General features: G+C 48.7%; 4 protein-coding genes across 4 annotated transcripts; 1 reads left to right on the top strand and 3 right to left on the bottom strand.

The window, feature by feature from the left end:
* Positions 1 to 408: 408 nt before the first annotated feature.
* Positions 409 to 1,077, bottom strand: AtWU_01294 (amidohydrolase family protein; the record flags this gene model as incomplete). The annotated part of the gene is made up of 3 exons (XM_035496408.1): positions 409 to 518; positions 582 to 978; positions 1,075 to 1,077. 3 exons carry the CDS (start codon positions 1,075 to 1,077, stop codon positions 409 to 411), a joined length of 510 nt encoding a protein of 169 aa, XP_035352301.1.
* A 1,149-nt stretch (positions 1,078 to 2,226) lies between these two features.
* Positions 2,227 to 3,265, bottom strand: AtWU_01293 (retropepsin-like aspartic protease; the record flags this gene model as incomplete). The annotated part of the gene is made up of 2 exons (XM_035496407.1): positions 2,227 to 3,161; positions 3,229 to 3,265. The coding sequence occupies 2 exons, from the start codon at positions 3,263 to 3,265 to the stop codon at positions 2,227 to 2,229; spliced, it is 972 nt and encodes a 323-aa protein (XP_035352300.1).
* Positions 3,266 to 9,111: 5,846 nt separating this feature from the next.
* Positions 9,112 to 10,468, bottom strand: AtWU_01292 (uncharacterized protein; the record flags this gene model as incomplete). The annotated part of the gene is made up of 5 exons (XM_035496406.1): positions 9,112 to 9,541; positions 9,605 to 9,747; positions 9,811 to 10,035; positions 10,130 to 10,234; positions 10,310 to 10,468. 5 exons carry the CDS (start codon positions 10,466 to 10,468, stop codon positions 9,112 to 9,114), a joined length of 1,062 nt encoding a protein of 353 aa, XP_035352299.1.
* A 1,675-nt stretch (positions 10,469 to 12,143) lies between these two features.
* On the top strand, positions 12,144 to 14,139 carry AtWU_01291 (putative GABA permease; the record flags this gene model as incomplete). Its single annotated transcript, XM_035496405.1, has 8 exons — positions 12,144 to 12,263; positions 12,333 to 12,403; positions 12,458 to 12,481; positions 12,542 to 12,631; positions 12,683 to 12,765; positions 12,824 to 13,221; positions 13,272 to 13,601; positions 13,660 to 14,139. 8 exons carry the CDS (start codon positions 12,144 to 12,146, stop codon positions 14,137 to 14,139), a joined length of 1,596 nt encoding a protein of 531 aa, XP_035352298.1.
* Between the last annotated feature and the right edge of the window lie 432 nt (positions 14,140 to 14,571).

The raw sequence follows: 14,571 nt of genomic DNA, 5'->3' as shown, positions 1-14,571 counted from the left end.
GTGCCACCTGATATGTCTCATTTTGTCGTCGTGCAGCGGGCTGGTGTGAGGGGATTGGATCCTCCAATGCTAAGTACGACCGATCGTCCCGGAAGGACAAATCAAGTCCGTGTCAATCTCCCCGCTCCAATCCTTCGCCCAGAGTCCTTCGCTGTTGGAGGAGCACGCAGCAGCCCTCCTTCCCAGTCATTCTGCGTAAGGGTGATCTCATACATGTGACAGGTTGTTATCGAGTTTCAGAGAGTAGTTATTCATATCCAACAGATTCATCAGCTCAAATGCATACAGATGTAGCCTATTTGCCGCCTCTGCGTCATTCTCACAAACCTGGCGATAATCCCGGCACACTTAGTCTTGCAAGTAGCGCGCTTCACAAGTCCGCCTTGTCGCCAATCTTAGCCCATTCTGTTATCTACCCTGGAAAGCCTGCTTTTTCTGCTGTTCACGCAACTGTTGGTTCTTCTTCGCCAAAGCTTCCTCTTTCTCGCGCTTCTTTTTCTCCTGGGTTGCCTTATCATCTAGAAGAGTGTTCAGTTTGCATCACTTCTTCGTTGGCTAGAAATATAAAACGATAGACTCACTTGCACTCTGCGGTGCTAGCTGGGTTACAGCAACTGGGAGGGCCTTCTCATCGCTGGACCGTCCAACATTGCACTGAGTCCCTAAAATCGCATCATACTGGGTATCCAAGCGCGCTTCATCGTCGTTCATGGAAACGTAGAAATTTTGTCTTGACAGTTTGGTTTCGCTTTTCTTCCAAATACTCAGCCGGACTACATCGCGCACTATGTATGAAACACCATCTGAATCGTAGACTGTTTTGGGTATCTCATTGCGCTGCAATTGGATATCTCCCAGCTCCTGGAGCCCTCTTTGCGTGAGGACATTAACGTCCAATCGCTCAGAGACAGCGGCCTTGAGGTGGACAGTTTTCTCGTCTGGCCTGAGGCAGCGAATTTCTATCGTCTTGGGTCCTGTCTGAATAATGGTAACTGGTAAGCGCCTGAATTACAGATGCAAATAGAAAGGTAGGGAAAGAGGGTTCAGAAGCCCTGTGTAAGGTACCAAACGTACCATGGTTTCGCGTTGGGTGCACTTGCTTGCGTTGTTATGGCTCGGTCGGTTCACTCGTGAGGGAGGGTCAGCTTCAAGCTGCTGTCTGTGGATGGCCTCACACAGAGAACGCCGCCAGGTTCATATAGACCAGACATTATCTGGACCACCCAAGAGCCGCAGCTTCGACGGACTGACTGACTGACTATCCACGCGCAACCCCTCGTAGGTGGGATGTGCAACTGCACCATCCACCATCATTTCGTACTCCGTAGATCGTATGCACTCCTATTTTCTTCTTCTATCCGTCCTACCCTTTTTTCGTTACGCGAGGCTGCATATCTCTCTATCTTCCTCTTCCTCACTTACCTTGTCTATCGACCAAGCAGCGGAGCCCTTGTCATAGTATACATTCAGCTCATGATTATTCGGCATGTCGTGCAGATTGGGCATGAATGAAGATCCGGCTGGGTATTGATGCCACTAGCAGAAACCAACCCCTCACGATCATTGGCGACGATATGTTTCCTTTGCATGAGAGGATCATTGCCGATGGCAGTGCGGGGATGTGCGACCGGAAGGAAACGAGAAATAGCTGCAGATATTCATACTACTAGCCGACACGGAAGTGCCACACAGACAAAGTGGAAATAAGTACGTAGTTGAGGATGACATGTCCAGAGTAAGTAATAAAATTGAATGTGTCACCGCTTGCGACACAGAGTGCTCCCACGTATCGTTAATCAAACAAATATCCCGCGAATCAACTACTGAAACACGCCCTTGCCTTATCCAATGCTCTCCCAACCAGCCATGATCAATTCCCTTTCCACAAAAACGCCGCCCAAGGTAACTAACTAGGTTCAAGACAAATCATCAATGCGCCTCAATCGGACATGTGCAACGTAGACAATCATAAGTTAGGATACACCCCGTCATTAGAAATATGTCGGTCATTGACTGGTCGGAACCTTGCTGTGTCCGTGCAAAGCTGGGCAGCACCTGCCCCAAAATACATGTGTGATGCAATATCCGCAGCTGCCCTTTCGGGTATCACAATTAATCGTAAAGTAGATATAAGAATTCGTAGAGTCCCCCGATGGTGGGATGAGGTTGGTGCGCATCCACAATGGGTCAAAGTGTCGTCATGCTCAAACATGACATGGATCATGTTCACGAGCGGAACATCCGGATCGTCGTACGGCGTTCAAGGCCAGGTCCAGATTTGAGGATCTCCAATTTCTTGATATCCTTCCTTCCCAAGATGGCATTATAGTTCTTCATATCCACAACCAGGAAGTCACTGGTAAATGTCTTTTCGCGTTGGGCAAAATGCCATGAGACGCCCTTCGCGATGCCAAACGGCTTGATTCGGTCCTTGCCGGTTTTGGTCTGCAATGGGACGAGTTCCTGATCGCAAGGCTCCATCTCCAATTCCAACTCCTGCTGTAACTCAATATCCATCAAATTGGCTGATGCTTGTGTATCCAGTGCCATCAATGCCGAAACCTTGGTTGCAGGGTTGCTGCCAACCATGAATACCTCCTCGCTATACTCGCTGTTCGTTGAAACCGGGGAGAGGTTCACCTGGGAGATGCGGTCCAGAGACGTCGCTCGGATATATTCATCATCACCAGGTAGCCTGAACTCGGTTTGCGGGTCTGATGGTGTTGTCTGATCGGTGCTAATGCCTGCGCTGGCTAGGGTGGATAGTCCAGGAGACACTGCTGCGCTTATCCTACTACTTGACGAAGCGGAATCGGAGTTGCGACCGTGAGTTCTCCGGCTGGAATTCTCAATTCTGTATGAATCGGGGTTGTCGTACGTTGGGATGTCTGGGGGATTATTCTGGTCGTCCATTACGGGACGATATAGCCGTACATCATGGTTTCGGTTCACCGTGAACTCACGGCCGTTCCTAGGCCGCCTTGCCTGGGACCCCACGACAACAAACTCATGGTTGGTTTCCCGATTGCTCATCTTCGCTTTACCTTCTGACCTTTGTTGGTGATCGAATATTTTTCGGGGGAGGAAAAGGGAGAGTATGCGCTTGGCGGACCGAAGCAAGCCGCGAGTTCGTGAGGGCTTACCGGCGTCACTGGAGCTGTCTGAAGCAGAAACCGTGGTTAGTCGTGAGAAGGTTCCATATATTACTGTGGTTCAACCGATACTCACGACCTTTAGGTAAAGATATAGCCAAAGGGTTTGTCATTATGGATGTGAAATGCAGGGCCGTTGAATTGACAGCCTACTCCGCGTCGCTCTCTCCGATGACGTACCCAACCAGATAGCTCCAGACGATGAGGAGCAAAGGTGTGGGAGTCTTTCAACAAGAGCTACGGACCTGGATACCAGTCGCGATAGTGCTGCCAGCTGCAGAAAAGCATGGAGGTTCTGGGAGAAATGCCACCGCGAAGAGAGGCGGAGGAGGCAAAAAAGCTTTTGGCAACACGTCTGAGCAATCTCCTGGGGCTTTTTCCTCACAGGAACGTTAATTGACAGTGGAAGGGTGCCGTTAGTCATCCAGAGTGCCTGGTGGGTAGGCTTGATTGGGCACAGATCAGAGCTCTAATTGTAGCCCATGTGGGAGGGACTCTGGCCAGCTCACGAATGAGAATAAGGGTCGGTGTCAGGGAAAGGATGTGTTGCCAATGAAAAAGTAATATGATCACCTTCGCCGATGTAACCAGGGAAGCGGCACTTGACTGTAAGAGCCGCCGCTTGTATGCTCAACCCGAGTTCTCTGAGGCCAGGCTAGTGAGCCCCGGGCTGGTGGCATCGGCGGGGAATGGGATGGGTCGTGGCTATTGTTTGATCCTTCGCCATTGTCACTCAAGAAAACCTCTACGTCATGATACCAGATCGCGTTCTTCACTACGGAGTAGTCAATGCCGCCGACAAATATGTGGGTCGACAGAGTGGTCTCCTCTTTGGCTAGAGTTCTAAATTGGTGCGATAGTCGATTCTGTAGACAAGCATGACGAGAAACAGTTCCCACCGGGTCGCAATGTGCATACATTAGCTCCCGGACTCCAGTCACAAACACAATTGTTAGTGAACCTCTTTATTGTATTGCACTGCCTCTAATCACAGCCTCATACGGGCGGAGTCTTCCCTTGCCAAGCAGCTGCCAGGGTCTTTCTCTTCTCCCTGCGATGATCATGAAGTTGTGCCGGGGGGCACTCTGCCACCAAAGGCGGAGTCGAGAGGGGGGCAAAGGGCCGAGGCTGCCCTGCGTTGTCACGAATTGCTTTTTCTTTCATTTCCCCTCGCGAGTCCCAACCCATTCCTATTCGCTTCTAACCTCAACATTTCTGACAAGTCTCTTGTTTTGCGGTGTGCCTGCTGTCAGATTCGTCTTCTAGTCGTCGTGTATTTCTCTGGATCTGGCAGTGAGTGTCCCGAACTCTGACATGGAAGCTCATCATGATAGAGTTTGTGGGGCTTTTTACTTCAAACGTGCAATGCATGCCATGCCATCTTCCGGAATTATTCCCCCTCGGGGGATATCATATTTACTTTGTTTTGCAGCGTCACACAGCCGCTTTCTCTCCTTTGTGTCTATTAAGGAACAGGTAAGCTAGGAGAGATAATAGCTATCATTGTCTGCCATAGGATGAAGCTAGTCGGGTAATCGTAGGTTTTGACTTTGACCTTTGTGCTTATTGGTCTTTACGCTATCTAACCTTTCTCGCCACTCCGGCCATGCAACAACTACCAAGCTGTTATCATCTCTGTAAGGTGAGAGACTGAGAGAGGGAGAGAGAGTACAACGAGTGCGATGAACGCAGTGAGAGTGAAAAATAGGAGCAGAGTATTCCGCCCTGTCTATGAAGGATCCGAGACGATGGAATAAGAACTGAAAGGCTGGTCTGCAACAGGTGGGTGGTTGCCTCAGCAGTCCCAGTGTCAGTCACACGGGGGGGAAGAAGGGCACATGCACGCCACCGATTTCGGACATAGGCCCGAGTACGGGTTGGCCGTCACATCTGACAGACTGGCTGGCGGATAGTAGAGTTAATGATCTGCAGGTAGCTGATTCTGGTTCGGGAGAGAGCAGGACGGAGTACTCCGAACGTACAATCATGAATCAATTGTTCATAACAAATAATCACTTGCATTCCGCAGCACAAAGCCTTTGATTTTGTTTCGGTTTGGTCTGGTCCGTTAGGTTGTGGTCTGGTCTAATCTGTTTCAAGCGAGCTCGGATGCACTCAATATGAATTAACACCTCTGATTTGCCAGAATATTGATTGATTGATTGGCTGATTGCATCGGTTCTGACTCGCCATATCGGGGATAGTTACTTTAGTTACGGTTGACTGACTGAGCTAGAACTTTTGATTAGTTATCTACAGAACCTACAGTGGGATTGGTGCATTTTGTATCCCCGGGCCTACTTTATTCCGGTCTGCAGGCGTGCTGGACGCCCCTTCTGCCTGTGACGTCCTAGAAATAATAATGACAAAGAAGGCCAAAAGAAGTCTGTGTATTTCGCAAGACTTTTGGATCTGAAGGAACAGAAAAAGCCAAGTATCTATGTCCAGAAAATTGAGTCACCTCATATATTTTTAATATCTGATTATCTGCGTCATACAATAGTCTAATTAAATGGAATCTATTAATAATGCAGTCAAAATCGAAAAAAATTCTTATACCTCTTAATATCTGAAGACAGTACTTCTCTTGCCAAGTTGAGAAGAGAAGGATATCTTCTCATTTATTACCCTTGGTGATTCTGTTCCAAGTCCTCTTTCTCCAATATTCTTGAATCGAGAAAATCCCTCACATAGCGAATGAAGTCTTGTCCTCCTATCTTGAGAATAGGTCTTAACTCCTCTAGCTGAGCCTCCGACCCATTTTGCACTACCCGGTTTCCCTGAAGCTCGCATTTATTACTTCAGTGCTACGATTCTCTGGCAATGCTTCCTTCCATACACGAATTTTTCCCTTAAACATGTCGTTAAACCTTGCTAAGTGGGAGCTCCCTGGAGACAGCCCAAGCCAACAAATACCAGTAGTGCTCCTCCTAGCTGCGGCTTTGCTCGGGCTTCTTCTAGTAAGCTATCATCAACGCATGCGAACTAGATGTGAAGTCAAACTAATGAACGACAGGCTGTGTATACCCACGCGTATGTCTTCGCAACACTGATGGCGACTCAAACACCCAATCCTAGATTGAAACCATCACTCTCGCGCCAGCATTTCAGAGGCCTTTCCATCTTTGTCTTCCATCGGCTGGCCAAGATCTATGTGATTTCTATGTTCCCTATGAAGGAATTCAGTCCACTGAAGTGCGCTTTGCTCAACTTAACAGTCGAATTGCTACTTTCATACCTGAGAGTAGCCAATGTGCTCACAAATCTAAATCGACACTCGGGAACCCTTTCTTACTCACGTCGCATTTTAACGTGGTCAATGTGGTCGAAGGCATTCCCGTCAATCTTACTGTATAGTACTGCCTCGAGTATATGCTTCTACCTGCCTACCTACTTGATTCAGTTGGCTGGTGCTTTAGATGAGCGGTTGGAGGTCTCAGAAACGGTGCAGTTTATCAGACTTCTAGGAACTATCATGGTTCTTTACTTTGGAATGGTTGTTCCGACATATGCAATCTTTATTCGAGTCACTGCCTCTGCACAACGGGGTGAGTCGATGACTATCAGAGGCGCCTGGCAAGGGTTTTCGTGGTCATCTCGGGTACACTTTTACAAATTACTTGGCGAGGTTCTATTCCTGGAAGCAGGTGTCACAGTCGTTATGGTTTTGTCTGTGTTCGCTTTGTGTCATCCTACTGTGCATGATGATGTTTTTCAGCTTTTTGTTAGATACTTTGGGTAGTCTAGTATCGTGAGGAGATATGGTATGCTATAGGGACCGAAATATCTGAATTGTTTCTTCCTATTGTGCTTATGATAGATCCAAAGTAGATACCAATGTTCAAATGCAGATTAACCTCTCAAATTCACTCTTCGTTACTAGGCTATGTCGGTTAGGGCAGTAAAAGCTACCTACGGTGCGCTGCTTTCTCGTACATAATCAGTACATATAAGCCGATCGCAATAGTAATGAGAAAGAAGAAAAGTCGTAGCCACAGCGTTGATCTGGATTATCAAATGGGATTAGTTACCCGGCCTTAACCGCCAGATCCGATATCCCGGAAGTACAGGGCACAGAGCACGGGAGCGGGAATGGCTGGTGCTTTTACTACGTACTATCGGAAAAGGAAGGAACAGCAGACCAATCATAGACTTGGTGAAATTTGTTAAATATCATCGGTTTGGCTGCTACTCCTTTCTCTACCCTGGAGTAGCCAAGTGCTCGCCTCCAACTAGTACCCGGGGAAATTTACCTTTCAGTGCTACGATCACCTTATTAGGGATGGTGTAATTTCATTTTTGGGAAGCCATTACAGTAATTCTGTAATTTCACTCGGTTGAACCCTTACAATTTCAATTTATCACGTGATTTTAGTGGATACCATAACTGACCAATCATATTACTAGCTCTAACTAGTTTAACCAATTAGATTATCAGGATCCTGATCCCCTGGTAGTCTAGGAAAACTAGAGATTTCTTATTATTCTGCACTGCAAATATATATATTTTGATCTTCTGAACACCGAAAACACTGCTACATATATAAGAATATATAAATTTCAATGATTTTGCTCAAGACTAGTTTATTTGAACTAATCCTAAAGAGGAAACAAGCATCTGTTTAATTTAAAGGTGTTTTTGAATGAATTAGGCCCTGCCTGCCTTACCTGCCTGCGTATATACTTAGTAATTTCTACCATGTCGCTTGGCCAACTGGTTAATATACCTGCTTATCTACCTGCTTATCTACCTGCTTATCTACCTGCTTACCTACGATTTTGGCTAAATTATGGCGCTAAACCTATACAAATTTAGTGTGATTTTACCCTTACAATCCCCAAAAACCCTTACATGAAATTTCTCCCGAAAATCATTGAAATTCATGAAATTGAAATTACATCTCACCATCCCTACACCTTATGTCTCGGGAAGTGGAGAGGTTTACTAAGTACTTTATCGAGAATATTATTGGGTGGAAATGTCAAGTCTAGAAGGACGGGCCACATGCAAGCCACGTCAGTTTCGGAGACTAGAGCGTTAGTTAGTTTATTGTAGAGTGAGTTAGGGTGGTTTAGTTAGTGGAGGGATCGCGAATGAAACAATTCCAATGTTCTTGGGTTTTACCCGAGTCGAGGCCATTGGAGTCTAGTTGCTTACTTACTTAGTTTAGAATGGTCTATTCCGTCTTGATGCTAGATAGTCTAGTTTAGGTTATGTTGTACTTGGTGACTTAGTGTGGTGGTTAGATTAGATTGCGAGCGAGCCCCTATTCCGTTAATGGTGGGAGTTCCGGTGTCGCCGCTGCTTGCTTGGCTTAGGTTCTTCCGTGCTTATGGGGACACTGCTCGTGCTTGTGCTGTTGCTTGTTGCTTGCTGCTTGTTGCTTGCTGCTTGTTGCTTGCTGCTTGTTGCTTGCTGCTTGTTGCTTGCTGCTTGTTGCTTGCTGCTTGTTGCTTGCTGCTTGTTGCTTGCTGCTTGTTGCTTGCTGCTTGTTGCTTGCTGCTTGTTGCTTGCTGCTTGTTGCTTGCTGCTTGTTGCTTGCTGCTTGTTGCTTGCTGCTTGTTGCTTGCTGCTTGTTGCTTGCTGCTTGTTGCTTGCTGCTTGTTGCTTGCTGCTTGTTGCTTGCTGCTTGTTGCTTGCTGCTTGTTGCTTGCTGCTTGTTGCTTGCTGCTTGTTGCTTGCTGCTTGTTGCTGCTACTGTTGCTTGTCTTTCTTGTACTGCATGGCATTTAGCTTCAAAATAAGAGTGTATCTTGTACGGGGAGTCATTAAGTCATCACGCGAGCTAGTTACAAAGTAAAAGACTTGGGGTAATAATGTACATGAAGTCCAAGCCAAATCCACATATTCAATCCAGTATTATTGCAGCTCTCTGATTCACCATCAAAACAAAGGGGAATATATATCGAACGTGGTCAAAAGCAAAAGAACAAGGAAAAAGACAAAAGAAGGGTATAATCATGACTCCACCTCCTCACTAACCACCCACGTCCTCACCTCCCGAATAATTCCCGCCTGGCTGGACTGACTATCCTCATCCGACAATCTCGCTGCCGACACAGTCGTGATATTCCCCTGTCCAGCCCCCATGCCCATCAACTCGTGCTCGCCGCTGCGTGTGAATTTGCTCTCCGTGGGATTGGCCGACCGTGTCGTCGACCATTTCGATCGGTTATTTGTCGATCGGTAGTCCACGCCTTGGATCCGGAGGCCGTTCGATTTGAGCATGTTCAAGAAGGGTTTAAGCTGCGCCCAGCAGGCTGTCACGATGCTGAGGCATTGAATCGTTTCCACGCTGATGGTTACGCCCCAGGTGGAGAAGGAAGGGTCGTGTGTTGCGTCGTTCTGAGAGACTAGGATGAGTTCCACGATGCTGACTAGGATTACTCTGTTCGGAGAAGTGGTTTGGTTAGTTGGTAGTCCGGTCGGATAATAGGAGAACTAGACTGACAAGACTCGAGATAGAAAAATACTAGCGAACACGAACTTGCGTTTCCAGGAGGTTTGAATGCGCGCGATTAGGTAAAGCGCTTGTGAGGTGATCATGGTGTCGGTCACAATGTTCATGATTCCCGTAAAGTAGTGCCATGCTATCTGTTGGGCTGGTTAACCTTGTCGCGTATATCGTCGGGGTAGCGTAGTGTAGTGAGATTGTACCAGATTCATGCATTTTCCCGTGTAGTAATTCCAAGTCTGCGGTACGCTGCATTGAAAGGAGGTTCCCAGTAGACATATCACGGCCATCACAGTCACCGATATTTGCACCAAGTTGGCGACACGGTGGTCTTTGGCCGTCGGCGTCAGGTTGCGGATGAAGCATGAAAGGGAGATTTTGGAGAAATATAGACTCGGGATGTAGAGGAGAGCGGCGGCGTATTGCGACTGAAATGATACCGATTGTTCTCAGTGAGGATCCCGGAGGATGAAGGCGACCGCAGAAAGGCACATTGCATACTGGTGCAGGTGTAGTTCATACCTTCATCATGTTGTCGAAGCGCTCCGGGGTAAGCGTGGAGTAGTGGTATCCATATCCGTTTGCGACGGCCATCGATACAGCGATGGATTGGCCGATACAGAAGATCTGTCGCGCCCCATCCAGAGCAAGTAGTTAGTCTGCTGGAGCCATTGTGAGGGTCTAGGCGGCAGATCGACATACCAGCGATACAACTATAAGATAGTCATCGTTTGTGAGCGTGCGGAACGAACCGTACTTGGTCCCCAGCCGGAAGATGACGCTCAACGAAGCCGTCACGAGCAGGAACCATGTCGATACATTGACGGCCGGATCTTTGGTGTCTCCAGTGAACCGTCCCATGGAGGGCAATCAGAGTGCTGACGCTGATTCTCGGCGGGAATCATGTCACGCAGCGATCTGGAACTGATGGAGATAATAAGAGTCGGGTGATGGCGCTGGGCCAGGGCTGCGAGACCGGGCACAATCTGGAGTAAATAATAATACGGAGTACCGGTGCCGAGAAATCGATCGATGCAGGGCCTGTGACTGAGGTAGATTATTTTCACCCGGAAGCACCAGGGAAGGGGAGAAGCCCGGACAGTCATTCTGGTGTGGGCAGAGAGAGGGTTCTTGGAAAACGCCCCCTCCCTCCTGAGGGAGGATGGGAAATCGCATGGCCAGCTAGGATCCGGATCCTGGTGTGTTCATTTGTCAACCGAGCGGCCGACATCAATTGGAGAAAGGCCAATAGACTTTGGCTACGCGCAGGGAAAGTCGGACCAGGATGGTGGTTGATTGCATGGAAGCCGACGGTGAGACGACGGCGGGGGACAACCCTGGTCGGGTTTAATTTACTCTGGGCTGGCCAGTTTTCATTCGTATCTTGGCCCGGCCTTCGACCGACGGATTAATTGTCTCCCTTCCAAGCATTATTTTCGATATTAATGTCTGCTATTAGTCTTCGCTCCGACCACGGTCCCGTCTCCCACTGTTCTAGATCGAACAGGTGAGCCTAATTTCTCTTATCCGACCTGCCTTCTTTGTCTTTGTCTCCCGCTCAAGCGATTCGCGGTACCACATCAGCACTAGATCCTTGGATCGATCCAACACACGCGGCCAGACAGAATGAACTTTGCAGTGAAAGTGCTCACGGGGATCTTCTTTGATGTGTTGGGCTGTTTCTATTTTCCGATCGCCAACCTGGCATCCATGTCCATAAGCATAGGACTTTGGGGGAGAAAGCCCCAAGCAATTCACGGAAGGGAGGGGAATTGGAATGCTGGCTGGCCTAACTCGATCAAACTAGAATATCATGCGGTCGCAGAGGCGAGTCCCGCCGGAAGAATTGATAGCTGAGTCCGAGTCGGGCCCACCAGTCACAATTACAATTTGCCAGTCACGATTGATTCTGGCTCATTATCTAACAAGTTAACAAGTCCGTTGCATGCAAGGTGTCTGCGCCGGGCGGGGACTGGGGCCTGCCATCCACCCGTTCTCTAGTCTAGCTTCTAACGCTAGATTAGCAACCCCCATTAGATACAAAGTAGTCTAGATATTGTTAGACCGGGGGTGGTCCCGATGGCCTCCACTTGCCACACACTGACCCTAGTACCCACAAGGTCCTATCGGTGGTTACATCTCCCCCATCGGGCCTGACCTGACCCGCCTCCAAGAAAGCTTACTGCGTGCTGCGTTCAGCTTCTGTCATTGTTCAGGGTCGTCGTTTGTTACCCCTGGATTCATATAACCTTCCTACTCCGGCTGGTGAGCCCGGCGCCCTCCGTACGTGTACTATGTTAGGTTATGTATGGACGCCCCGGTGCATGCTAAGCAACGACACTAGGCACGGTAGTGGCGTTAGAATGCTGCATCTCGACTAACGGCCTTAATTTCTGCTGCATCTCGCTTCTTGACGTTGCAGTGGACTAGGTGGCCAGTTGTCTGTTATATTAATCGGTCGCTCCCTGGACACCGCGCTGCGTCTGCAACTCTTCGCCCTCACGCCGGTCGTGGTCTCTGCAATTGAGTTTTTACCATGGCGTCCTACGAATTGAAGAACCGAGCCAACTCGGCCAACCGAGAGGTAACCGGGTCCGACTCGGGAGCGCGTGATGATTTGGCTCTTGCACGATTGGGCAAGAAGGCTGTCCTGAAGGTATGTCACAGCCTTTTGATACTATGCTGTGGATTTGGAGAAACTAATGCTTGTCTTGTGCTCTTGCAGCGGAACTTTGGTATTCTCTCAATTATCGGTCTCAGTTGCACCATTCTCGGCACCTGGGAGGGTATTCTATCGTAAGGCCATCTATGGCTGTGAGAGTGCGGAACATTGCAACTAACAGAGATCAGGACGTTTACTATTCCCCTCGAAAAGTCGTTTATCCCACGTTCAGCCTATGATCGGACCATGAACGCAGCTGACTGAACATACAGTGGTGGATCTGCCGGTGCAGTATACTCTTTCATCTTTGCATGGACGGGAACAGCCTGCTGTTTCGTGCTGCTGTCCGAAATGGCGTCCATGTAAGTCAAAGTCAGGATACCCATTCCCTGGTGGTATACTAACCTGGCAAGGGCGCCGACTTCCGGGGGCCAATATCACTGGTGTGCCATGCTTGCACCTTACAAGCATATGAAATTTCTCAGTTACATCACAGGTGCGCTCTTCCACAATGTTATTACAGCGACCGTGTATTTTACTGACCATCACTGCAGGATGGTTGACCGTGATCGGATGGCAGGCCGCCTTTGCATCGTCGTCTTACATGGCTGGAACTGAGATTCTGGGTGCCATTATCTTGGGTCGGAACAGCTTCAACTCGCAGCCCTACCAGGGTACCCTTCTGATGTGGGCGGTTGTGGTCGTAGCTCTTCTTGTAAACATTATCGGAGGAAAGTTTCTTCCTCGCCTGGAAACCTTCATCCTCATGATTCACATTTTGGGATACTTTGGTGTGCTCATCCCCATGACATATATGTCCGACCACAAATCGACCGAGTCGGTCTTCAAGGACTTTACAAATGGTGGAAATCTCTACACCGATGGTATATCCTTTTTCGTCGGTATGACCGGTTGTGTGTTTGCCTTTGCAGGTGGTGATGCTGCCGTGCATGTAAGTTGTCCGCCATGTACTGCACAATGGTCAACATCTGACTTCTACAGATGGCCGAAGAAGTAAACCATGCCACGGTCGTCATTCCCCGTGCCATTCTCCTCAGTGTTGCCATCAACGGCACCTTGGGATTCACCATGCTGATCGCCACTCTCTTCTGCATGGGCAGTGTTGATGCGGCCCTTGAGTCTCCTACGGGTTACCCCTTCATGGAAATCTTCCAGCAAGCAACCGGCTCGGTCGCAGGTGCATTGGGGTTGTCCTCCATCCTCGTTATTGTCGGTATCTGCGCCGCCCTTGCCATGTTGACTGCCACCTCTCGCCAGTTCTGGTCGTTCGCTCGCGACCGTGGTGTCCCTGGCTGGCGAGTCTGGAGCCACGTATGTTTCCATGTGCCTTGCATCGTACACATGAAGATAATTGCTAACATCAACACAGGTCTCTAACCGCACTTTCCTCCCCACTTACTCCATCCTCCTCACCATGACCATCTGCTGCCTGCTCGGTCTGATCAACATCGGGTCCGCCGTCGCCCTCAACGACGTCGTCTCCATGGCGGTCTCGGGTTTGTACTCCTCCTATCTGATCGTGGCGGTTCTTCTTCTCTGGCGGCGGTGCAGCGGCGCCATCAGCAACTACAATGCCAGTGACGACACTGTGGTCAATGTCCCTGGAGCTAAGCTCATGTGGGGTCCGTTCCGTGTCCCGGGCGTCTGGGGTATCTTGATCAACACTTATGCGGTGATTTACATCGTGATTGTCATCTTCTTCAGTTACTGGCCTACTGAATTGCCAGTGACGGTGACGAATATGAATTACAGTGTGGTGGGTACTATGGGTGTCGTTATTCTGGCTATTATCTATTATGTTTTGAGGGCTCGTCATGTCTACACAGGTCCTGTTATTGAGATCTCGTAAGGATGAGAGCTGGACAGATCAGAAAGGCAACAGGGGGAAGAGTGTGGCAAGCACAAGGGTTACGGATGAGTGTGCTTTCGGTATTGATTTTAATTCTCTGTTCGGGATTTTGTTGCTTAATTGGGCACTAAAGCCGCGTACATTAAAAGTTACATAGCATTTATTCCCTTTCTAGAAATACCATTTAGTACTATTTGCTGCAATGACTGGGCTCCGATGCTACCCAACAAAAGCCCTGCTTCGGGCGGAAGTAAATACATATTCGCATGGTAGGATGCACACCCTGGCCGTGCTTCAATATTATCGTCACTAGGGACTGCAGTAACGATATTAGGCTGAATGTCCGTCTCCGACAATTTCCCGAGAACTATGGAGTACCGAAGGAGGTATTTCCCATGTGACTAAAAGTCTGTGAGCAGCATGTGCTACGCC

This window comes from Aspergillus tubingensis (genome assembly GCF_013340325.1).
Source record: "Aspergillus tubingensis WU-2223L DNA, scaffold_3, whole genome shotgun sequence".
In the NCBI taxonomy this organism is placed as follows: Eukaryota; Fungi; Ascomycota; class Eurotiomycetes; order Eurotiales; family Aspergillaceae; genus Aspergillus; species Aspergillus tubingensis.
The sequence above is the reverse complement of the archived record's forward strand: the minus strand, read 5'-3'. Positions and strand labels throughout refer to the sequence as shown.